Consider the following 23,493-nt stretch of genomic DNA (forward strand, 5'->3'; position numbering starts at 1 on the left):
TTTACATTCATTCCTCCATTTTGTTGAAATCCAAATAAGACATTTTCCCAAAATAACTGAAAAACTGCAGAAATTTTGGAATCAACAAAGTTACAAAAATGTTGCCAAAATATTTTAGAATGAGGGACAACCAGAACAAATGAGTGACCGATTCTGGGCAAACAACACAGAAGGAACAGTTCACCTCAATGTTAGAATTGAATTTCTTTAAATAGACTTTAACGGATGTGTCATTCACAGATGTACCCACCTGGGGCAGCAGAACCGCGCAGCTACTAACAGATCTTACACCAAAACAAACCCATCAGCTGCTTTACGGGTGGAGGTGAGTGAACTGTCCATGGAACTGAAAAGATTACATTTCTGAGTTAATTTATAGAGTCATCCAACACAGACAGGGTTAAAATATGACATTGGAAAGAAATGGGAAATAAGAGGTACATAATTCAAACAAAGTTTGGAGAATTCAGGAGTTTGATAAGTTAAAGAATTGCAGAAGGGGTAATAACAAGCCTTTGGCTAAGACATACTGGACTAAGTGCTACACAGGATGGGCAAAACCTAAAGGAAGGTGTAGGTCTTTTAAACAAATAAAAAATAATTGAACTTGTAATGATTCAGTGTAGAAGGAAAAAGGAGAAAATGGGGAAATTAGGGAAAATGGGAAAATTAAAAGAAAAGTTAACCTCTATTACATGGAGGTTAACCTGTAACCTCCATGGTTACAAGTTAATCATGAAAAATAATCATATTATTCATCAGCCACTAAATGAAAAAATAGTACAATTATTTTTAAATTTGTGGCTGTGGTTTGATTTCTTGTTTCTTTTGACCCACACTCTTTACAGGCTGATAGCGGTAATGCAGTTACCTTATTTGCCAACTTGACCTGACAACCTGACATTACATGATTTTTCCTTTCTGTCTTGATTAGCAGCATGTGGTTCTGTGCCCCACACGCCAGGCTGGACGGTGGCGCTAGTGCACCTCTCGGGCTAGTGCCAGAAGAAGAAGTCTTCACGGTAGTGAGGTTTTGGACTTCCGGTTATGAACGAGGGAAAGTTAAACAACCACCAGTAACTTTATTTATTTTACCATAAACAGTGACGTAATTTCTGACCAAATGATTCAGTCAACAAGTTTATTGGAAAGCTGGACTCAGGAAAATAACCAGCTAGCTTCTAGCTGTAAGGTAAATCCCTGCTAAATATTTAATTTAACTGCTAAATGTTAGTAATATTGAGTTTTAGCTATAGTGTTCCTAATTTTCTTCTAAGTTGCGGTTGACTAAGAATGTAAAGTGGCATGTCTGCAGGTAGAAAGCTAAGATACATCCTTATAAAGTTTGTCGTTGATTGTTTCAGCAGCAGGATGGACAAGACGCACCGAACCGAGAGCACAACCTGTTCAGGCAGAGACGATGGTCTTCTGACTTTCACAAACTTCTCAGAAAAATACAAGGTGATTCACAATCCTCTATTTTTTTTTTTATCCCACCCCACCAATTACAATTTAAAATAAAAATCCTCTTTCGTTCAACTTAGTTCGTGTCAACGGCGTGTCTTTCTTACAGCGTTGTGACATCAGGATTTTGAAAACCAACAAACCCCCATACTCAATATCAGCATTTTTTTAATACCACATTGATCATTATAAAATGCACTTTAAAGCTTTTTTTATTTGTTAGATATAACTGTTAATCGGAATAAAATAAATGGCAAAAAAATAAATAAAAATACCTTAAGCAAATTAAATAAAGTGATCAAAGTTCACAATTTTGTTTGAATAATGCAATGATTGTTGCCAACTCCAGAGCTCATTTTGCAAGCACAAAAATAGCAGATTATAATATAGAGGCTAAGTTAGTTCTGATGCAAAAAAAAAAAAAAAAACAGCAGGAAAAATGCAACATACCCCACTAGGAAAGATACGACTTCAAATTTAAGTCGCTCAAGGTTATTGTTTTCCACTTCAGTGTCCAGAATGTTACAAAAACTGCAGAAACAATTGAGAAATTTGACTCTAGGAAAGTATAGAATTTTGAAATGAAAAATCTTAAGGAAATCTGTATATTGCTCCTCAAAATAAGTTTACATCTATAGCTTTAATCTCATGGGTCACTTGTCCTGTGTTTATCTCTCTCAGGCATTCCTCCTCATTTGGATCGTGCACAGCTGGAGCTTTCTGTTGCTTATAACACTTGTGTGTGCTTTACTGCTCAGTCTCAGTTTGATGAGGCTGAGCTGCTCCTCACACAGAGCGCCCAGAGATGTAAGTTTCTGTCTGAAAGCACGGGAACCTTTACTGTACTATAGATCATACCAGCTAGTGCCATAAAGGTAATCTTACTCAAGCTTATGTTTGTTCCTGGTAGTGCTTCAGATAGCAGGAGATGATCCTGGTACTTCTGACCCTTCTGTGCTTTGGAGAGAAGCTCTTAAATCAGTGACTGGCGCAGCTTTGCGTCGTGATGTCCTGAACCTCCTCTGTTTGCAGTGGGGAGTATGGCTGGCCAAGAGCCGCCTGAACGCCATGCAAGACTTTCAGGTAGGTTTTGAATATATTTTAACAAGTTATTTCCACCACTTTATATTGTTTAGAATAATTGAATCTAGTTTGTGATCTGCAGACAAATAAATTATATTTTTTGTAATGTGAGCATGTGCTATGAGCAATGTTGGATCTCACGTGCTTTATTTCAACTTACTGTTTATATAAGGGAACAACAGAAAAAAAAAATCCCTAAAAAGTTTAGGTGGCAGGTTATTTGGTGTTTTTTTCCCCTTCATTATTCCATCACATATGTCCAGCCTTTCAATATTAATGAATGAATAACTTGAAATGAGTAAACTTTCATTCAACAAACGTCTTTATCCAGACTTTGTTGACATGATCCATTTGTATCAAAAAAGCTAAACAATCCTAAGTCAACAGGACTGCTATTAGTTATTTTTAATCTAACTACTAAAATTTCATTTTTGTTCTGTCTTTTTTGCATACAACATGATAAAACATAAGTTTTATGCCTCACTCTTCATTCTGGTCTATCATTTATTTTCTCAAACTCTGCAGTGTTTTATCTCTGTGAAGGTTTGGTTGTTATCAATAAAAAAACTACAGAACACTCATTTTCTTTGCTGTAGGAGGAGATGTCTCTTTTGGAGGCACAAAGTGGAGCAGTTGGGAATGATTGTAGGGCTGAAACAAAGGAAAATATCCCAAATATTCCCATACTTGTTCTGGACCCAAGAAGGCTTGTTGATCTGTTGAAGATCTGCACTACAATTGTCCAAGGTCAGCAACATTTATACTGGTTGAGTTTTACAATGCTGATTCCAGTATTTGTGACTAAACAACATTTAGCATTTAATAATATTTTAGCTCTATGCTCTCTAACACATGCATTTAATTTTTCCATAATTGTATCACTTTTTTTGTCTGCAGTGCCAAAGCTATCAGATGGGTTTCTTGTAGAGAATTATTAACTATTTCCTTTTATAATGACCTCAAGTGAACTTTGTAACTGGGAATAACAGTTAGTGGTTAGTAGCAAAGTGAAACCAAATGAAAATAGTGCAGCATGTTGGAAGAGTCGAGCTGTAAAAAGACAAAAACTAGAACAGAAAGAAGGACATTTTTCTTGAAAATATAAGTCAGTAACTGAATAAACTGTTTTAAAGCTATTGGCCTCACACAAATAATCATATATTTCTGTAATCTAGGTTGTTGGGAAATTTAAAGCCCCAAATTTATGTTTTAATGTACAGTAAAAGTTTTGTTTTTCACATAACTTTAAGGAAAGAAATTATATTTACCCAGCTCCTTCCTTACAAGGAAATAAATTGTGAAAAACGTAACTTTTACTGTACACTGAAACATAAATCCTTTTCGATCAATGCTATTCCCCTCTCCTGTTAGCGGCTGTTGATGAATAACAATCCAAGTGGTTTTGCTCTTTCTTTGTTTTAATAAGGTGCAGAAAGGCTGACTGAGGGTTGGAGTGTGCTTTCTGCTCTGCAGGCTGCTTCTGCCTCGCCTGCTCCCAGAGCTCTCATCGCTTACACACACCTCCTCTCAGGTTCCTGCCTCGCCCATATGGTACACAAAGCCGCTCATACAAGCCATTGATAATAGAAAACGCAAAGTACTAGGTTGTTTCATTGCCGGGGGCATGTGTGTGTTTGCGCTTGACTCTAGAACCGCCCTCAGATGGCACTGCAGTGTTACCGAAAGGCTCTGGAGGCGGACCCCCGCTGTGTTTGTGCTCTCTATCAGAGCGCACTCATTTACCGGCGGTTGGAAAACTTGCAGGCCGAGATACAGGCTCTTCGCATACTGCACTCGGTGAGTAACCTAAATAAAAATAATAGGATGTTTTTTGTTGTGTCTTATGTTAATGGATACAAATAAATTGTTTTTATAATAATTAGTGGGCGGCTTCCAAAAGTATTAATATCCTTAAATAGTTCCATGTTTTTTCACTTTATGACCAAAATATCTAAATGTCTTTTATCAGGATTTTGTTTAATAGCCCAACACAAAGTAGAAAGGACAATTAAATGTTCTCATCTTTAACCAATGTAAAGGTTTTATAAAATCACCCTTTTATAGCGACAGGGACTAAAATTTAGGTCTATATCTTTGACTGGGTCAGTCCATGAATTCATGCATAAACTTTGATCTAAACCACAATCTGATTCTTTGTTTAGCATCATTTTCCTCCTGGTTTCTTATCTGTTGCAGCCTCTAACAGGTTTTCTTCCAAGATTGTTCTGAATTTAGCTACAACTATTTTCACTGTCCCACCTGATGGAACACATCCCCACAGCATGATGCTGACTCCTCCATGTTTCTCTGTGGGGCTGGTATGTTCAGGATGATGTGCAGTGTAGGATTTTTTTGCATCATACATTGCTGCTCAGGCCATAACGTTCAACTTTGGGTTACAGAAAAACAGTCTATGACATTAAATCACACACAGGTTGATTCTAGATCCTAATCAGGTGTTTATTTAGGGGTTTCAGTGTAAACGGGGCTGAACGCAAGCCTTCATCATCCTTCTGAGATCTTTAAGTTGGAAAACAGTCCTGGATTTCCTCCCACCTATTAAATATGCACTACTATAAAACGCATTGAAGGTTGTGGAACGAATTGTAACAAAATTGGAAAATGCTTAAAGCATACAAATGCCTTTCCCCAAACACTGGATGTGTGTTTTGTAGTTGACCAGATGAGCAAATAAGTGAAAAACATACTTTTTATCACTGAAAAATATTAAGTCAGTTCCAAGTCTGGATACTGAAACAACAAACCTCTTTTCTTCCGTAGATTTTGCTATTACCCTCGAGTACAGAACCTGCCATGGCTACAGGCCGTCTCCTCTCACCGTCCTTATTTCTCTGCAGCCAATCACTGAGCAGCCTGCTCTCTGTCCCGTCTGCCCTCAGTGTCCTTCACAGTCTGGCTCTCAAATGCGTGATCCACGGCAGGTGAGAGAAGCAGCATGGTGTCCATGTGAATTCCTTTCACCAGCACAGATCATGTATTTGAGAACATGTTAACTTTGTTGTTAAGAAATGAGAGTATTTCTGCTTGTTTAGGGTGTCAGAAGGCGTGGAGTGTTATCTGGACCTTCTTGCTGCTCTTCAATCAGAAGATCAGCATGGGGTAAGAGCAAACATGTTGATAGATCATTTCCAAGAAGTCATGAATGAAATAGTATTTCTGAAAAGTGTTAATTTGCATGTTTATGGCCTTAGGTTCATGCTGCGGTCTCCACCCTCCCCAAGTTACCTAGACTCTACCTTGAGGCTGGAGCTGCCTTACTGATGGCCCAGCGGCCTGCAGATTGTATGGCGCTTTGTGATGAGGTCATCGGGTCGACTCTGGATCTGCTTCCAGACAAAGTGTTGTTGGAGGATCCAGGGGATGGAAGAGTGGCCGGGAGCAGGGAGATGACAGAGGAGGCAGAAAATGGGTTGGTAAGGCTGCTCTGGACAGCAGTAGCCTACCTCCTTCAGGGTCACTGCTACTCTCAGCTGAAGGACTGGAAGCAAGCAGTAACCCACTACACAAGGTCTGTGGTTCTGGTTCTGGACTGGTTTTACTCAGACTGTTTCTGTGTGGAATTCTGAATAAACACACAACATGGTTTTCTGCACTGTAGGTGTATCAACCTGTTGGTGAAGGTGCACTGTAAAGACACAGGTGGAGTATTTTTAATAAGTATTTTGAAATGGATCTCTAGTCAGTCTCTTCTTAATTACATATTTCATTACAGGTTTCCCTCTACAAACTCCCTGCACAGATAAAGATGCTGAGCAGGGTGTTGACTTGTGTGTCCTCCAAAGACTAAAGGGACTTTCATTAGCTGGTAGGGGAATCAGCTTCGCCCAGATAGACCGGCTGAAAGAGTCCCTCAGAGACCTTCACCTCAGCCAGCAGGCCCACCCAGGTATGCACACCACAGCTGTGAATAAATGAGATTCATATCTCACAGTGTCCTCCGAGTTCTGATCCGTATATGATAGTATGTTAGCGCCCTAACAGCGCATTTAAAACTGCTTATTTTTTCCTGTGCACCTTCAGTATGTGACAGAATAAATTAATTAAATGGATAAAATAAAATATTTGTTTTTACAAATGTGTGGGGAGATTTGTTTGCAAGTAAGTATAGCCATGTTTGAAACATAAATTAGTATCAGAAATGCCTTCACGTTTTTCATCAGATCAGGATCTCAAAACGAAGGTTTTAAATTTCTATGGTAAACTCTACTAGATCATCTCCAAGTAGTGTATTGTTTCTGTGACAACAGTTGTCGATGTTATAAATGAGTATGAGGTTAATAGGATTGTGGACACAAAAAGAAAATTATCCAAAATCATCCAAGCTGAACTTTGAGGTTAGCAGTGATTGATGCAAATAGTTCTGCGATAGAGAATCAAGTTAAGGGTGACATTTATTTTGTCGAGGCCATTTTCATTTGTTTACATATAAACTTCAACTGGCCCAGTAATCTAAAATAATGCTGTAAACAACAATGGATGTCATTTAACTTTTGCTGATTTTTAGCAATGTTTTTGTTTGTTGCAAAAAAAAGCAATCATTAAGGCACTCAGGCCTGCTGCTGTTGTACAGAGGATGTGAGAATACAGATGCAAAAATAATCCGTGTCTATAAACAAGAAACCACAAAATACAGATCAAATGTCTGTGGAAATACTCAGCCCACCTGCAGGCTTTGTAAATGGAAAGTGGGTTGCTTTCTAGTGGTGAACATGTCAGATTGTGTATTATTGTGAGTTTATGACGTCAGTGTGTTGAAATAGAAGGAAATATGTTATTTAAAACCACTGTGTATGTACTTGTATTACATTGTCCTGTTTTCAATCACATGATCGTCCATTCCTTTTGGTTTCAGAGGGTGTGAGTGCCAGGCGGTGGTATGGGGAGGTGCTGTGGAGGCTGGACAGGAAGCAGGAGGCGGCTGCTTGTTGGGAACAGACCTGGAGCCATCCCATTCCATCCTTATCAGAGTGAGATACTTTATACTCGGCTCTTACACAGGCTTTTCCTTTTTACTGAAATTCATATCAGCCAGTAACAATCTGTTAGATTGGAGTTTGGGACTTTAAAAGGAAGAAGTGAAAAAGAAATTAGAAATTGTATAATTTGAATTATTTAGGTCTGATTGAAAAACACAGATTTAAGAAACATCTAGATATAGGGAAAACCTAATTATGACCTGTTTACTCTGTTTTGTCTTATGGTGGGAACCTCAATTCTTTTGCAGGGCTCTTCCTGTGTATGCACAAGAACTTCAGTCTTTACCAGTGCTGGATTCTGCAAAGCTGCAACAAAAACTACAAGAACCTGGTCCTACCTAGTAGGGCCAGCTACTAGGTAAACTCAGCTTAGAGAATAAAAAAGTAAGCCTTATCACTTAATGAATGTTTGGGGTGGCCTGTGCAATAAAACTCAAAATACTAGCAAAAACAATATGTGGAGATAATGAAATAAAGAAACTATATTTATGAAAACTCATCATGTGATCTGTGTGTGCACATTTCTCTGTAGATATGTTACTATCAGTTAGTCTGCAGCCTCAGAATTTGCTTTTCAGAGCAAGCACCCTGCGACTTTTAGATGCTTTCCTGCCCTGGCACGAAAGCAGGAAAGCATCGTGCCAGGGCAGGCACCAAATGAATGACTCATTACCAGGCCTCTGCAGGTTTGAATGCCAGACACCCGGCACTCTACAAGTGTCTGGTGGGAACATCACGAACAGGAGCCATGTACACTGGCAAAAAGTTTGACATTGTTCTGGATTTGGTTGATTCACAAAACTCATAAGGATCAACTGTGGCATAATGTTCTGTGTTGCTACATCCTTCAATACCTAATGTGACTGGATAAAACTACTTATTCCTGGTATGATGTACACTAACCACTGAAAATCCAGAGTTGTAATCTCTTAAAGTTGTAAAATTATACAAACCACGGTGGAGGACAATGAACCTGGAATAAGTTCAGATGAGCTGTTGGACTACATCTCCTTAAAGTTGGAACTGGAAATGACATGTTTGCCTGTCAATCACTGTACTCAATGACTAGGTCAACTGTCTAATTTTAATTTCAGAAAGCCTTTTTTTTCTTTCAATGTGTGTTTTCTGCCTTAGGGAAGAAATTGGTATCACAATTTGCTCAGTAGAAGTAAAGTAAATTGTATTGTTTTAAAACACAATTATTTTGAAACAAAAAGTCAGGCTTAATTTTTGAATATTTTTAGAAAAGTCAGTTCCTTACAGTTACAAATAATTTTAAAGCCCGGACTGAGGCAACACCACTGTTACTATGAGCAAAACCCAAATTTACAGGATTTATATCAACGCGGTGAGCGTTAATTGGATGAATGGGGTTTGATAATAGGCCAATAGAAAATAAACTTAACGACCTCCTCTCTCTTCTTTGTAACTGGCTAAACTTCAGAAGTACCCTTGGTGACGATGGCCTCTACACGTCTGATTGGTGCCCGAATTTGACGGAGTGGTTCCAGCCAATCAGAAAGCAGATTGTGTGTAACTCATGGTATAACCGTAAAGAAGGCAAAGGAAACTGCTGCTCTTTCGTGTGAATTCACAGAGAACGTCTAGTAGCGAAACCGGTTAAGCTCCTTTAACATTTAGCTAGAATTTCTATATTTATTACCAGCAAACCAGGTGGACGACCATGGCTTCGGGAGGGGAGTAAGTATACAAAATCTTCAGATTTGCTCAAAGGCGTCTTTTTGTTGCAATGGCAGCTAACTATTACCCTTTAAAGGTCTAACGTTCAGAATGCTAATACATGACGAATTTGCTAGCATGAGAGCTAATGGGGTCAGTTACTTCATCCTCCGCAGTATTTGCCGTAGGTTAAACACTTACTACCAGTTGTATGTTGGCTTCTTTATTTGTTATTAAACTGTTGTCACCACACACGGTTCTTCCTGGTCGGTTAACGGTATTCGCTAACTCAGTTGTATGACTTCACAAAGCGCAGTCATCGCTACTCGATTGCTAACTTTAGCTTAGCAACACTGTCAAGGCCAAAGCCATCCACGATCACATTGAAAATTGGCCTATTCATTGGTCCTGGTTACCCATTATTTAGAGTTTGTATTAAAAAGTGAAAACATTATATTTCATATGTCCAGCTTGTCAAAAGTTTACCCGAAAAGCTAATGATTCTACTGGACCAAACGGCTGATAATGTTGTGACGAACTGCTATGCTAAACGGTGAACCAACGCAGGCTAATTCAATTTAGGCGATCGGCATGCCTTCATGGATCTACTCAGTTAGAATAAAACGCTTGAAATAAGCTATCTGATTACACCATACACGAGGTTAAGTTGGGATTTTACCAGACGCAATGTAATTTTAATGGGATTTCTTAAAAGGACGAAGCTTGCTAACAAAGTTTTTTTCCTCAGATTCTTTTGCTGTGTCATCTGCGTTCCCCTGCTCGCCAGCCGGTTAGCTCCAGGCTAACGTTAGCATGCTGTCAACGTAAAAAGGAAACTACCAAAACATTCCGCGAAGTTTCCAGAAAAGGGCGGCATTTTTAATTTAGCTTAATGCTTGGTGTGGTCTTATGACTGTAGAAAAGTATTATTGAATTTTCTGTGCGTAACGTGATTTGGTGATAGTTAGGATGTGCAAGCGACCTGTTTGCTCATATCAATACAGCGTGGGCCACATAGCTTTAGTAGAATTGGCTATAGAAATGTAAACACTGCGCCACAGAGGCAAATTAACATCCCTCTTGTTCTATGTCTCTTTTATATATTTGAACAATAAGGTAAAACTGAAACCAGGCATTTGTTTAAAAAGAAAAACATCTCAATTATAAGACATCTCTTACCAGTTGGCATTGTATAATCAACAGGCTAAGATTGCTCTGCATGTAATTAGAATGGAGCATGATTGATTGGTGGTATTTTATGAGTTAAATTGCTCTGAGTGGAATTTGAACTGAATTGGATTGGGTAGAGCTGGACCTTTTTATAAAGTGGTTTGAGATTCCAGCTCAGATTTATTGTGGGTGATGCTAAATAAGTAAACTGCCCAAAATAAAACAAAATCTATACCACTTTAAAGAATTTAAAACAAAAACTACATTTAAAAGGCATTGTAGTTGGAGAAATCATGTGCTGGTCCTTTCACCATTTTGCTGTCTTGGTTTTGTACCAGGCTTTTGGGTACAAACGGAGGACTCCTGGTCAATTTTTCTTTTCTTATTGTACCAACACACTGAAACAACTCCATGTGAATTTTATTGTTTAAATATTTTTATTAATAATAATTTGTTTTGTCATAAAAATGCTTCAGTTACACAGACTAATTGTATTTTATTATAAACAATTTTACATTATCTTCCCATTTTGTTTTATTCTAATTCCTTTTTGGAAGTTGACTTGCCTAAGATCTGGAAGATTATGACTAAATATCGAACAAAATAACACATTTCCCTCAATATAGATTATAAAAAATAGATTTTAATTGTCTGAGTATAAAACATACCCTTGGCAGCCATAAATGGTCGGTGGGAAACATTACACGATTTTCTACCAGGTAAATGTTTGAATGCAAAATGGTCAGGACACAAAAGAAGTCGTGTACTATGAAGATTTTGGTACACACAATGCTTTAATTTGCATCTACTTTGGGGATGTTTCATACCAGTCATTGAGCCTAACTGTGATCAGAACTAGGGGTGCAGCATGTGGACTTATAGTGTTATTACAGCAGTTTCACAAAATATAACAATAAAATGCTAAGAACTATTTACTTCTATTTTAGATAACTGTATGGCTGTCACAGCAATCATAGCCCCACAATGATGCTGCTCTTGAAAAACGTAACTATTTGTATCACTAAACTGCACACAGTACCCTGATTTAATCAATAATATTTTCACCTTTGATATATGATACTGTATTAACAAATGGTAAAAATATTAATTAGAATTTATCATGACAGTTCTGAATCAAAATTCAAACAATACACGATAAGATAAATGCCCACCCCTAATCAGAAACGTAATCAGTGATATTGTTTGAAGAAAATAAGGCACAGGTAATTTTAAATTCAATATTAAATGGGATTTGAAGATTTTGTCTGGATTGATGGTCAGTATTCATCAAAAATACCAGAGCACAACAATTAACAAACCTTTGTACAATATTATTATTACTATTTTACTGGAACAAAATGGAATTAGGTTGGGACAAAAAGACAAAAAAATTATTTGACCTTGAGCCAACCAAATAAGGCACTAGGCTTTGCAAATTACCATGTTTTCACACTGGAGGTATTCTGTATGAAAACGGCATAAAAAAATTTCCACGTTGTTGCCATTGATTTTAAGTGCAAATTGTATTTTCTGTATAAACATCTCAGTATTTTGTTATTTAAAAAAAAGGCACTTATGCTGAGGAGAAAGGTTATTTAGTTTGACCCCATCTTCTGTTTCTCCTCTGTAGATCCAAAAATGATGACCTACAAACTGCTATTCTGAAGCAAAAGAGCAGACCCAACAGACTGATTGTTGATGAATCCATCAATGAAGACAACAGCGTGGTCTCTCTTTCTCAGGTAATAATTGAGAAGCTTTCCACCCATTCCACAGCTGGAGAAACAAAGTCAGATTACAATTTGGTAATATTCAGAGTAATGCAAGTACTTTATCAACTCAATGTTTTGTATCTTAGGCCAAGATGGACGAACTGCAGCTCTTCCGTGGCGACACAGTTCTGATGAAGGGGAAGAAGAGGCGGGAGACTGTGTGCATCGTGCTCTCAGATGACACCTGCTCTGACGAGAAGGTCCGGATGAACAGGGTGGTCCGCAACAACCTGAGGGTCCGTCTTGGTGATGTCATCAGGTGAGGGAAAGCAGATTGTTGTCCAACTTTCACCTACATATATGTGTGAATGTTAAGCCATGCTAAGTATAATATCTTCCTCAGCATTCAGCCTTGTCCTGATGTGAAGTACGGAAAGAGGATTCATGTCCTCCCTATAGACGACACAGTGGAGGGCATTACTGGCAACCTGTTTGAAGTCTACCTGAAGCCATACTTTCTGGAGGCTTACAGACCGATCCGCAAAGGTGACTTCCACACCCCATTGTTGCTTTTAACTTGTACAGATATAAGTTGACATGTAGCTTTGATGTAACTTCCCCCCCCCTTTGACTTGTAAAGGTGATATTTTCCTGGTCAGAGGCGGGATGAGAGCTGTGGAGTTCAAGGTAGTGGAGACCGATCCATCCCCCTACTGCATAGTTGCTCCTGACACAGTCATTCACTGTGAGGGTGAGCCAATCAGAAGAGAGGTATGAACACACTCGTTCATACGTTTTAATTTGTTATAAATGATGTGAAAACTAAAATGTTGAGTCTTCCACCTGCAGGATGAGGAGGAGTCCCTGAATGAAGTGGGCTATGATGACATTGGAGGAGTTAGGAAGCAGTTAGCTCAGATCAAAGAGATGGTGGAGCTGCCTCTCAGACATCCTGCACTGTTCAAGGCCATTGGAGTCAAGGTCAGGCACTTACTTGATTTTTTCTTATTCAAATATGGATCAAAACTTGACCTTTTTTATTATAACTGCTAACTGGAATTCAAACAGAATTCCAGTTAGCAGATTGATTACAGAGTTGATGATTGTTTACAGAGTTTATTTGATCTTTCAAAAAAAAAAAAAAAAGCATCTTAAATCTTTATATCACTAGGAGACTTGAGTTTAGTGAATTTTATTCTATTAATTTATTCTTGGAATGAAGTTAGATTTTGAGAAAGTTGTAGTCATCAAATGTTTCTGCCCTTTCAGCCTCCACGTGGCATTCTTCTGTATGGACCACCCGGAACTGGAAAAACCTTGATTGCTAGGGCTGTGGCCAACGAAACAGGAGCTTTCTTTTTCCTAATTAACGGTGTGTACACTTGGCAACATTTCTGTTTTAAAAGCTGCTCGTATATAGTAGAAATGCTGTCTCTAAAATGGAGCCTTGATTTCATGCTTTCAGGCCCTGAGATCATGAGTAAGCTGGCTGGAGAGAGTGAGAGTAACTTGAGAAAGGCCTTTGAGGAAGCGGAGAAGAATGCTCCTGCCATCATCTTTATTGATGAACTTGATGCAATTGCTCCAAAGAGAGAGAAGGTGAGTGTAAAGTGGTACAAGGCCTGTCTAATAGATTTCAAAACCTTTTTAGAGCTTGCAGTAGACTGAAAGTGCACAGTGATTAATCTGTAGAACATTCTTGTTCATTATGTATAGCTATCTTTCGCTGCTACTGTAAAATCTGTTTCTTCAACATTCCAGCATTGTGAGTTTTGTGTTTGTTTTTCCAGACTCATGGAGAGGTGGAGAGGCGCATAGTTTCCCAGCTGCTGACTCTTATGGACGGCCTGAAACAGAGAGCTCATGTGATCGTCATGGCAGCCACCAACAGACCCAACAGCATTGATCCAGCTCTCAGGAGATTTGGTATTTTTTATTTTATTTTTTCTCCCATGCAGATGTGTGTTAATTTGGGGCTTTTTTAAGCTGTGCTTCTGTTGGTTTACACTGATTAGAGCTGGTAACAAGTACTTATTTCCCCTTAAATCCTATGGCAAATGCTGTTGTGTATCCTGGTTGCTTATGTATATTTTCTCTATAATGAACATGAACTCAGTTTAAATAATTGCCACATCAAAATGGTCATCTTACTACCTGACAGTTTTAAGATGCACTGTGGGCCTTATTATACAGGTTATTGTCCCTTGGGACTAAGTTTCAGTTTCATTTTGTAAAAAAGATAGGGGTTTTCTTGCAAAACAAAATACTGCATAACAGCACAGGCATTTATTTTTGTTGGCTCTGGAGATCAGAGCACGCTCTGTCAGTCACGTCCATCTCTATCCCTCTAGTTCTGCATTTTTAACACATGATTTAATGTTTATGACAGGCTTTATGGAGGGCGGGATTTTGCTCAGTTTCAAATACACATCTTCTAGTACTTCGTCTGAGAAAAGGGTTTTAAATTATGCTGACATCCCTCTCAAATGTTATGTTATCATTTTAAAACCACTGAGCGCTTTGCACGGTCTTCCATTTCCAGGACGCTTTGACAGAGAAGTGGACATTGGCATTCCCGATGCGACTGGCAGGTTGGAGATTCTGCAGATTCACACCAAGAACATGAAACTAGCTGACGATGTTGACTTGGAACAGGTTTGTGCACATGACTCCCATCAGGTGATATGAGTAACAGAGAGGTGCTTTTTATGTTCATTTGTTGTTTTTTTTTCCTTTTCCTTGATGACTACACCATAAGTACCACTCTGTCATTTATATCCTAACTTTTTGTTCAAATAAACTGACTTAAATAAACTCAATGCACATGGATAATTGGACTAAGCATACTTTGGTATGTCATATTTAAATTTCCCTACATATTTTATTTGTTTTACAATTGAAATTCATCAGAAAAGGAATCAAGCTACATATTGCAGAAATGTTAGCTTTATTTTTCTTCTCACAAGTCAAAACTGGCAAATATGCCATTTTCAATTCTTCTGCCAAAAACCCCACAGTGAAATGGCAAAACACATCCCAAGAAACCACATAATGTTTTTTGGGATGGCAAAGTATTTCAAAGTAGACATATCCTGCTTTCTTTCTTGTTTTTTTCTTTTTTTTTTACCTATTTGAACACTCCAGAGTAAACTTTTAAACATGCTCGTTTTAAAATATGCATAACAACATTTTGCTTGTTTTAAATGAGAGAATATTTACATATGTGGCTCTAAAAGAACTCCTAATATGAAATTTCCAGGTTTGAAAAATCTGTATTTTAGGAGCTAACAAACCATTTACTTTTGATCTGAAAAATGAGGCTCATCAGTTCTTGTATTCAGTTTTATTAGATATGACTGCATATTCAAAAATTTCAGAAATATTTATTTTTGCTGAAATTGCTGAATTTTAAATATTGTCTTAACTGTGGCGACCTTTTGAACCACACGCACAGCGCCCTCATTGAGAATCTTGATGTTTTTATTTGCAGGTGGCCAATGAGACCCACGGCCACGTCGGTGCGGATCTGGCTGCTCTCTGCTCCGAGGCCGCCCTGCAGGCCATTAGGAAGAAGATGGACCTGATCGACCTTGAGGACGAGACTATTGATGCTGAAGTCATGAATTCTCTTGCCGTTACCATGGACGACTTCAAGGTAAACCTGTAATCTGATCGCTTCAAATGGATTTTAGGTGCCTCAGTTGGCCAGTAATGGCCGTCTTTGTCGATATTAACTCTGTCAACACTGTGTTGCAGTGGGCTCTGAGCCAGAGCAACCCATCAGCTCTGAGGGAGACGGTTGTTGAGGTTCCCAATATCACCTGGGACGATATTGGAGGTCTGGAAGATGTCAAGAGGGAGCTGCAGGAGCTGGTGCAGGTGTGAGAGAGATTATGCTAGAAAGGGGTTTTTTACTCTTTTCAAACTTGGGGTATTCTCTTATTGTAACACTGTTCTCTCTCTGTGCATAATTCAGTACCCTGTGGAGCATCCAGACAAGTTCCTGAAGTTTGGCATGACCCCATCCAAGGGTGTGCTTTTCTACGGTCCTCCTGGTTGTGGTAAGACTCTGCTGGCCAAAGCCATTGCCAATGAGTGCCAGGCAAACTTCATCTCCATCAAAGGACCTGAACTGCTCACCATGTGGTTTGGAGAATCTGAGGCTAATGTCAGAGAGATCTTCGACAAGGTATGTTTTTTTTATTATTTATTTTTATTTTTTCCAGGTCAGTCCATTTAAATCTAAGATATCAGAGGAACGGTCTTTAAAGTCAGTGTCCATGTCAAAATAAATGCATAAAAAATAAAACGGAGTATAAATAAAGGTTGCATTAGACTTTTTTTTTTCATATATAACAAATGTAGTGCTTCTCATGTTGACATATTTAATTCACATCTTTTATTTGCCACATCTTAATTGGAATTTCTGTTAAATGTATTAGTTTTGTTTATAGAAAGTAGTTATTTAGGTAGAAAACAAATGGCTCTGAAACACAATGTGGATGTTTGCAGGGGAACAGTTGTTCAGATGGATGAGAATCTGCAGATAAACATTAAATAACATTACATAGCTTTGATGGCATCTTGATCTTTAATCAATTTTTCAAGTGGGCCTGTGTTTTGTTACCAACTCATAGAGCTCTTTATTCATTAACCTTCACATGTTGATTAAGTGAATGAAATCCTTAGCTTTGCTCTGAATTTATTTTTAGTGTTGGATAATTTTGTTTAGATTTGACTAAATGAGGTGTCAACAATTTTCAGGAGAAGCAGACTTTGTCATAAAACATGTTCTGTTACCTTTCACCATCAGAAACCAGTGTTAGCATGGTGCTTTATGTATCATACAACATGCAAACGACATACTCATGTTCTCAGTGTCCCTAAGTATATTAAATTTGAATATGAATACATACAGAATTTTCAAACATAAAATGTACCCTGTCAGCGACTTGCTGCTTAAAACCGTTGTCCTTGTGTCCTCAGGCTCGTCAGGCTGCTCCGTGTGTCCTCTTCTTCGACGAGTTGGACTCCATAGCTAAGGCTCGCGGCGGCAACGTTGGCGATGGCGGCGGAGCTGCCGACCGTGTGATCAACCAGATCCTGACCGAGATGGACGGCATGTCGAGCAAGAAGAACGTCTTCATCATCGGCGCCACCAACAGACCAGACATCATCGACCCGGCCATCCTGAGACCTGGCCGTCTGGATCAGCTCATCTACATCCCCCTGCCAGACGAGAAGAGCAGGATCAGCATCCTGAAGGCCAACCTGCGCAAGAGTCCCATCAGCAAGGTGATTGTGGTGTCTGCCATCATTTATGGTCTATTTACTGGCATGGTTGAGTTGAGTGTAATGATTCTGCATTGTATTCTAGTAAATACCTCTTAAATAACTTTCAGTCAAGTTTTATTTGTATGGCACATTCCAATAACAAGGCAGTTCAAAGTGCTTTACATCATAAAAACATAAAGTTATAAACATCACCAATAGAGAAGGCAGTAACAAACATTACATTTTGTGGGTGTCATCATCAGAATCAATACACATTAAATAATCAACACACAGCGAACTTTAACCTTTATGTGTTTAGAAGAGACTTTTAGGCTGACTGTGTGAAATCAAACCCAAAACAAGATATCAAACGATTTTTTAAATTTCTTTTTTTCCCTAAAGGATGTGGACTTGGACTTCTTGGCTAAGATGACCAACGGCTTCTCCGGCGCTGATCTCACAGAGATCTGCCAGCGGGCCTGTAAGCTCGCCATCCGAGAGAGCATCGAGAACGAGATCCGCAGAGAGCGGGAGAGGCAGACGAACCCATCAGCCATGGTCAGTGCTCCGTGAGGCGGAGCGTCTGCTCACTGCTCCTCCTCAATACTTCATGAACTCACCCAGAACTCATCCGTCTCTGTCCTTGTAGGAGGTAGAAGAGGATGACCCCGTGCCAGAGATCAGGAAGGACCACTTTGAAGAAGCGATGCGGTTTGCCCGTCGCTCTGTCAGCGACAACGACATCCGTAAATACGAGATGTTTGCTCAGACACTGCAGCAGAGCCGAGGCTTTGGCAGCTTCAGGTACACTTTCTGATAGGTTTTACCTATTTATGCCTCTCAGGAGATTTGTTCTTATTGTAGGGCATAAAGAGATTGATGAGTAATTGGCACATTATTTGGAAACCATAGCTGTGATTACAAAAGATATCCTTGATCAACAAATTGCTACATTCTTAAATTCTGTTTTATTAGGATTACGATCCCAATCAGTTTACAATCTAACTCAAAGTTTATTTGAAATGATTTGATCCTGGAACTGAACATCTTTCTTCTTCTCCTCCCTCCCAGGTTTCCCTCCAGCGCTGCAGGTGGCAGCGGTCCAAGTCACGGCTCTGGTGGAACTGGCAGTGGTCCAGTGTTCAATGAAGATAATGATGACGATCTTTATGGATAAATGCCTACTGCCCCATAGTGGTCGGTCATGGGATCACACCTGTACAAATTCTCACCAGATTCCACATTTTTAGGACTTTGTGCTTCTTTCATGTGTTCCCTTCTTTCTTTTTTGTTTTCCTTTATTTTGTATAATTTCTCTTGGAGACAGCATGTAGCCACTTGGTTTGCCCTGACTTTGATGTGGGTGGGGGACTGGGATGACGAAAATGGAAGGTGAGTGACTGCAAACAGGATCAGAGAAGGCGGGGTTGGCATTTTTCTTTTTTTCTTTTTTTTTTCAGTGGCTTCATTGTCAATATATCTCAAAAAATACAGGAATGGCTATAGTGATGGGGATTTCTGCTAGACTCTGAATGAAAAACATTGCTGATGACGTTTTTTTCTTTTTGTTTTTTTTTAAATAAACAGTAGCATATAATGTATTACAAATTTGTCAAGGTTATGTTGTTGCAAATAAAATCTCACTAAATGGAGGCGTTACTAAGGTCTCTCTGCTGTTTGTTTAGATTAGTTTAAAGGTTTTTAAGACTTGACTAAGATTTTATTGCAATTTAAATCTATTAGGATGCTATGTCTTTGTTTTCTTTGTTTTATCAAGTACAAAGTCGGCACAGTCATCCATCAGGAACTTTGGAGTTAAGCTTAAAAAAAGCTTAACTCTGCTTTAGAGACCCTGAGTTAATATTCCAGCAGAACTTGATTTCTCCTTACTTTCAATATGGTGTAGCAGAAAGCTGCTTGTGATGCAAGTTGAACCTTTCTAACACCTCAGCAGAACATCAGGCTAATCATCTCCACGCTACTTGCCACTGATGCAATAATTCACATAAAAGGAGAACCAACCAATACTGTCTAGGACATGGACATACTTTTGTAGGTTTACATTTTGGTGCTAACATTCCTTGGTTTTAATGTGATATTCAAAGTTTTTTGGGGGAATTTAATTCACTAGAAGTCCTAACCAAAAGGTACAGAAACTATCTAGAACTAGATGTATCACTGAGTAATGAAACCGAGTTGGATCATGTAGGAATCTTTAAATAACTGGTGGCTGAGAGGCAGTTCTGTCTTTGGCCACATAGTGTCGCTCTCACCATAACCTTTTTTTATATATATATATATATATATATATAAACGTCAAACTAAACATGTTTTCAATCAATTTTGCGAAATGTGTGACAGGGGAAGAAAGACAACACCAATTCTGATTGAGGTTCAGTTTAATTTATTTTTCCATGTCATCTATTTGAGAATCACCTTGAATGTGTTTCTTGAAGGCTCAGTAAGGATCATGGAAGGGAAAATGAGGATGTTCTCCATCCCTCCACACTTTCTTGCCGTTCTTCTGTAGAGAGAAAAATAAATATGTTCTCAGAGGTTTTTTCTCAATACATCTGCTACTTCAGTCCTGCATGGAGAGTCGTAAACATGTCGTAAGGATCTATTTCTAGTCGTAATGTCTCACCTCCACTGTTGGGATGATAAAACGTGTGTTGCAGTTAAAGGAGTCAATCAGTTTCATGTCTGCTGGACACAAGGAAAAATCAAACACCCTTAAATTCTCCTGGATCCTGGAGGCCGTCACACTTTTGGGGATACACACCACCCCCCTCTGGATGTTCCACCTGCAGAGTCAGATGATAGTCACGTTGCCCACAGTAACATTAGAGGACAGTTAGCTGTGCAAAGTGACACTTTGAGGTGTCCTGCCTTACCTGAGTATCACCTGAGCAGGAGATTTCTGGTACCTCTCAGCGATGGCGCCAAGTTCCTGATCTGCCAGCAGACTAGGCTCATCAGGAGAAGCCCAGGGTCTGTCTCCGCTGCCCAGAGGACTGTAGGCTGTCACACAAACCGCTAAAGACCTGGAACGGAAGTGAGAGCATGATTTCAGCTGCTCTGAATGCCCCTTACCTAAAGTGTATTTAACTGACCGACAGTGTGACAGGAGGTCTGCTTGAGACAGATAAGGGTGGCACTCCACCTGCAGAAAAAACAGGAGATGTAGTTTATTCAAACTGACATGAAAATATTAAGTTGTGCAGAGCCAGTCTAAAATTTTATGGGGCCTCAAGCAGATTTTTGCTTTGGGAACCCATTTCCAAGTAAATCCAATATACACCAAAATAATAGCTCATTAAACTGATCAAGTGGTTGTGTTTTGAGTTTGACGTGGTTTACCAGTAAGTCAACAGTAATACTATGTTACTGAAATGTTTTGCTTTGCTCTTACATTCTTCACGTCAGTGGCATTTAATGATGTGCACGAGCTGTGACCACAGCCCAGACACAAATAGTTAAACTAATGACCGAATTGTTGAATCGGAAATATTTCACATTAAGCATAAATAAGCTTTTTTTTAAATCTACTTTTTTAACTACCTTCAAAGTGATTTTAAATTTGAGTCATTCCTGACAAAAGTGATGACAGGACTTAAAGTTTTGAGATTTGTATTATAAGAAAAGTCGGGGTATCCGATTAGCTTGCTTTCTTTGGGTCAGCTCTGGATTTTTAGTTTGCAATATGATCTGTTTGAACAGCCGTACCTGGTTCACCACAGGTTTGTGCCTGGCAATGGTGATGATGTCATCTACCTGCCTTGCGTTGAAGTTGGACAGCCCTATAGCCTTGACCAGACCTTTATCTACAAGGTTCTCCATGGCCTTCCAAGTATCTCTGTAGTGAGTGTCAGAGTACCAGATACTCCCATCGTCTTGTCGAGGCATTAGCTCCTTCCCTCTCCTGAAACATCCACATTTTGTTTCAGCATAGGAATTAATGGTTTTCACCTCAACACGCACTGGAGGAGGAAGCAATGTTTTGCAGAAAGAGCTGCTACTCACTTAAAGGCCATGGGCCAGTGCATGAGGTAGAGATCCAGGTAGGAGAGACCCAGGTGGGTCAGACTGGACCTGCATGCCTCTTCAACATCCTCGGGATCATGTTTGGTGTTCCAGAGTTTGGAAGTCAGAAACACCTCGTCACGCGGCAGAGCCTGGGGTCAAGAGGGCAAATTAGACTTCTGGCGAAACAGGATTGGTTTTTTAAGCTAAGCTAGTGGTTCCCAAACATTTCAGGACAAAAATTGTTTGAGTAATTACTAGCTTCAAAACATCAAAACTCTGATGAACATTGTTGCCAGTGATTGCATCAGCAATGCAACATAACTGGCATTACTCAAACTTTTAAATAACATGAAAACGTTCAACATTTTATGCCTCTCATTTCAGAAAGTGAGACTCGTATAACTTAGAATCATCACACAAAAGTAACTTGGACAATCCTAGCTGAACCAAAAAGGGAAATCATGTTGAACAGTAGGAAGAAAATGGCCATGTTTGTTTTTAAGCTTTGTAAGAAAACTTCTGATTTTAATTGATACTGAATAATCTCAGTTATTTATTTTTGCTGTAAATTAAATCACAGTAGTTTGGTGCCAATTCATTATTTAATTTGAATGTAAAAACTACTCTTCTTTTTTTTCCAAACATTTTCAAAATGGTCCTGTCATCTATTATGAGTTAATTTTTAGAACCAAGGGCCAAGCTGAGTTTATGCGACCTTGTAGACTGGGATGCAATGTCTAAAACCTGTTTCACACTGAGAAAAAGACTAACCCTCTTCCACTTAGACAAGTGATTCAGTGAGTCATGGCAGTTGAATAAACAGACAAGGCCAATAAAATACTGATAAAGTACAAAAGGAAGAAGAAATCACAGCTCCTCACCTTCCCTGGACCCACCCGAAGAGCCAAAGCATCTCCAACCTCCTGTTCGTTGCCATACACAGCCGCACAGTCAATATGTCTGTAGCCACAGTCTAAAGCTGCCAGCACCGCCTGCTTCACCTGGCAGTACATAGTAACACTTAAACAACATCCAAGAGCATCTTTTGGCTTAGTCTGTTAAACCTCTGTGAATATGTATTGCTCTACCTGACCTGGAGCACTCTTCCACGTGCCGAGGCCAACCAGAGGCATCCTCTGCCCTGATGAGAGAGTCACAAAAGTGCTCATGTTTCAGTGCCAAGGACCAAACGGAGGACAAACGAGTGTGTGAGGGCTCCTCTTAACTCCTGTGGAAGTGGAATCAGTGATTATCCAGTCATGATGACTGTGTTAATGCTCTGTTACTGATTATCATCTGGATTCACTAACTCTGCCCTGCAGCGGTGTTGTATGATGTTTTAGTGGATTTCACATAATACAGAAACTTATAACAGAGCAGATGCCGTTTCACAAGCAGGCAAACTAAATATTTACTGACCTACTTGCTGCTTCGAGCTCGCTCTACCCTCAAAGTAGATCTTCTCAGAGGATTCATAAACCTTCTGTGAACCCAGCCTTACCACTAGAAATAGCTGACACAGCTATATGCCATTAGTCACAGCGCAGTGTAGCTGCAGCTGACCTCCAGGCTGAGTAATCATCGGCAACATCCTTACCTACCATGTGCTGCACACAATTTGTTCATTAACCACAACTCCAGTTTCACGTGATTTTTCGTCTTGCACAAACAAGTGGGCCTGGCTGCAGACCTGAGTGTAATTCAGTCAGTAATTAAAGTATTGACTTTTGCTGTTCCTACCTGAGATTGCTCCAAAAGATTCTCGAAGGGTCCAATGAGGCTCTTGTGTCCGAGTGAATTTTTCCAAGTTCAGGTCAAAGTGTGTGTTTACCTATCACTGATGGAAAATGTCCAAACTCCACTGTGCTCAGAGATACCAGAGACATACAGAGTGAATAAAAAAGCTGTCTTGGTTTTGTTTGTTGTATTGATAGCAGATCAACGTATCTGTATGTTTGTTTCTGGAACCAGTTTTTGCTAGAAATATTCAGTATAGAAATTTGCCTTCTTGTGAGGAGTGACAAAAAATGTCATTTTTTTTGGTCACAGGTCAAAATTTTAGATAATCAAACAAATTTTATGGATGC

The 23,493-nt window shown here is 39.2% G+C and overlaps 3 protein-coding genes across 6 annotated transcripts; 2 read left to right on the forward strand and 1 right to left on the reverse strand.

Moving 5' to 3' along the window:
• Positions 1-1,033: 1,033 nt before the first annotated feature.
• On the forward strand, positions 1,034-8,043 carry fancg (Fanconi anemia complementation group G). 2 transcript variants are annotated; one of them, XM_014470628.2, is made up of 14 exons: positions 1,034-1,192; positions 1,365-1,461; positions 2,146-2,271; positions 2,375-2,547; positions 3,144-3,294; positions 3,974-4,098; positions 4,198-4,344; positions 5,329-5,489; positions 5,601-5,667; positions 5,760-6,076; positions 6,167-6,207; positions 6,281-6,454; positions 7,421-7,535; positions 7,793-8,043. In XM_014470628.2, the coding sequence occupies exons 1-14, from the start codon at positions 1,124-1,126 to the stop codon at positions 7,884-7,886; spliced, it is 1,857 nt and encodes a 618-aa protein (XP_014326114.1). In that variant the 5' UTR covers positions 1,034-1,123; the 3' UTR covers positions 7,887-8,043. The 2 variants fall into 2 exon arrangements, with proteins under 2 accessions (XP_014326114.1, XP_023199094.1); XM_023343326.1 differs by having other exon boundaries at positions 1,368-1,461.
• Positions 8,044-9,087: 1,044 nt separating this feature from the next.
• Positions 9,088-19,039, forward strand: vcp (valosin containing protein). The gene is made up of 17 exons (XM_005804001.2): positions 9,088-9,245; positions 12,025-12,136; positions 12,253-12,425; positions 12,510-12,652; positions 12,747-12,877; positions 12,956-13,087; positions 13,376-13,478; positions 13,572-13,705; positions 13,897-14,032; positions 14,649-14,761; positions 15,597-15,761; positions 15,863-15,985; positions 16,083-16,295; positions 17,093-17,401; positions 17,783-17,938; positions 18,030-18,184; positions 18,452-19,039. Exons 1-17 carry the CDS (start codon positions 9,229-9,231, stop codon positions 18,555-18,557), a joined length of 2,421 nt encoding a protein of 806 aa, XP_005804058.1. The 5' UTR covers positions 9,088-9,228; the 3' UTR covers positions 18,558-19,039.
• Positions 19,040-19,767: 728 nt separating this feature from the next.
• LOC102234019 (alcohol dehydrogenase [NADP(+)] A-like) lies at positions 19,768-23,231 on the reverse strand. Of its 3 annotated transcripts, none has more exons than XM_023343312.1 (9): positions 23,147-23,231; positions 22,495-22,634; positions 22,288-22,407; positions 21,404-21,555; positions 21,107-21,302; positions 20,494-20,543; positions 20,275-20,424; positions 20,025-20,184; positions 19,768-19,904 (listed from the first exon to the last, which is right to left on the reverse strand). In XM_023343312.1, the coding sequence occupies exons 2-9, from the start codon at positions 22,573-22,575 to the stop codon at positions 19,839-19,841; spliced, it is 975 nt and encodes a 324-aa protein (XP_023199080.1). In that variant the 5' UTR covers positions 22,576-22,634; positions 23,147-23,231; the 3' UTR covers positions 19,768-19,838. The 3 variants fall into 3 exon arrangements, with proteins under 3 accessions (XP_023199080.1, XP_005804057.2, XP_023199081.1); XM_005804000.2 differs by having other exon boundaries at positions 22,495-22,547; positions 23,147-23,216; XM_023343313.1 differs by lacking the exon at positions 23,147-23,231 and adding an exon at positions 22,826-22,930.
• Positions 23,232-23,493: the final 262 nt, after the last annotated feature.

This window comes from Xiphophorus maculatus, chromosome 12 (assembly GCF_002775205.1).
Source record: "Xiphophorus maculatus strain JP 163 A chromosome 12, X_maculatus-5.0-male, whole genome shotgun sequence".
In the NCBI taxonomy this organism is placed as follows: domain Eukaryota; kingdom Metazoa; phylum Chordata; class Actinopteri; order Cyprinodontiformes; family Poeciliidae; genus Xiphophorus; species Xiphophorus maculatus.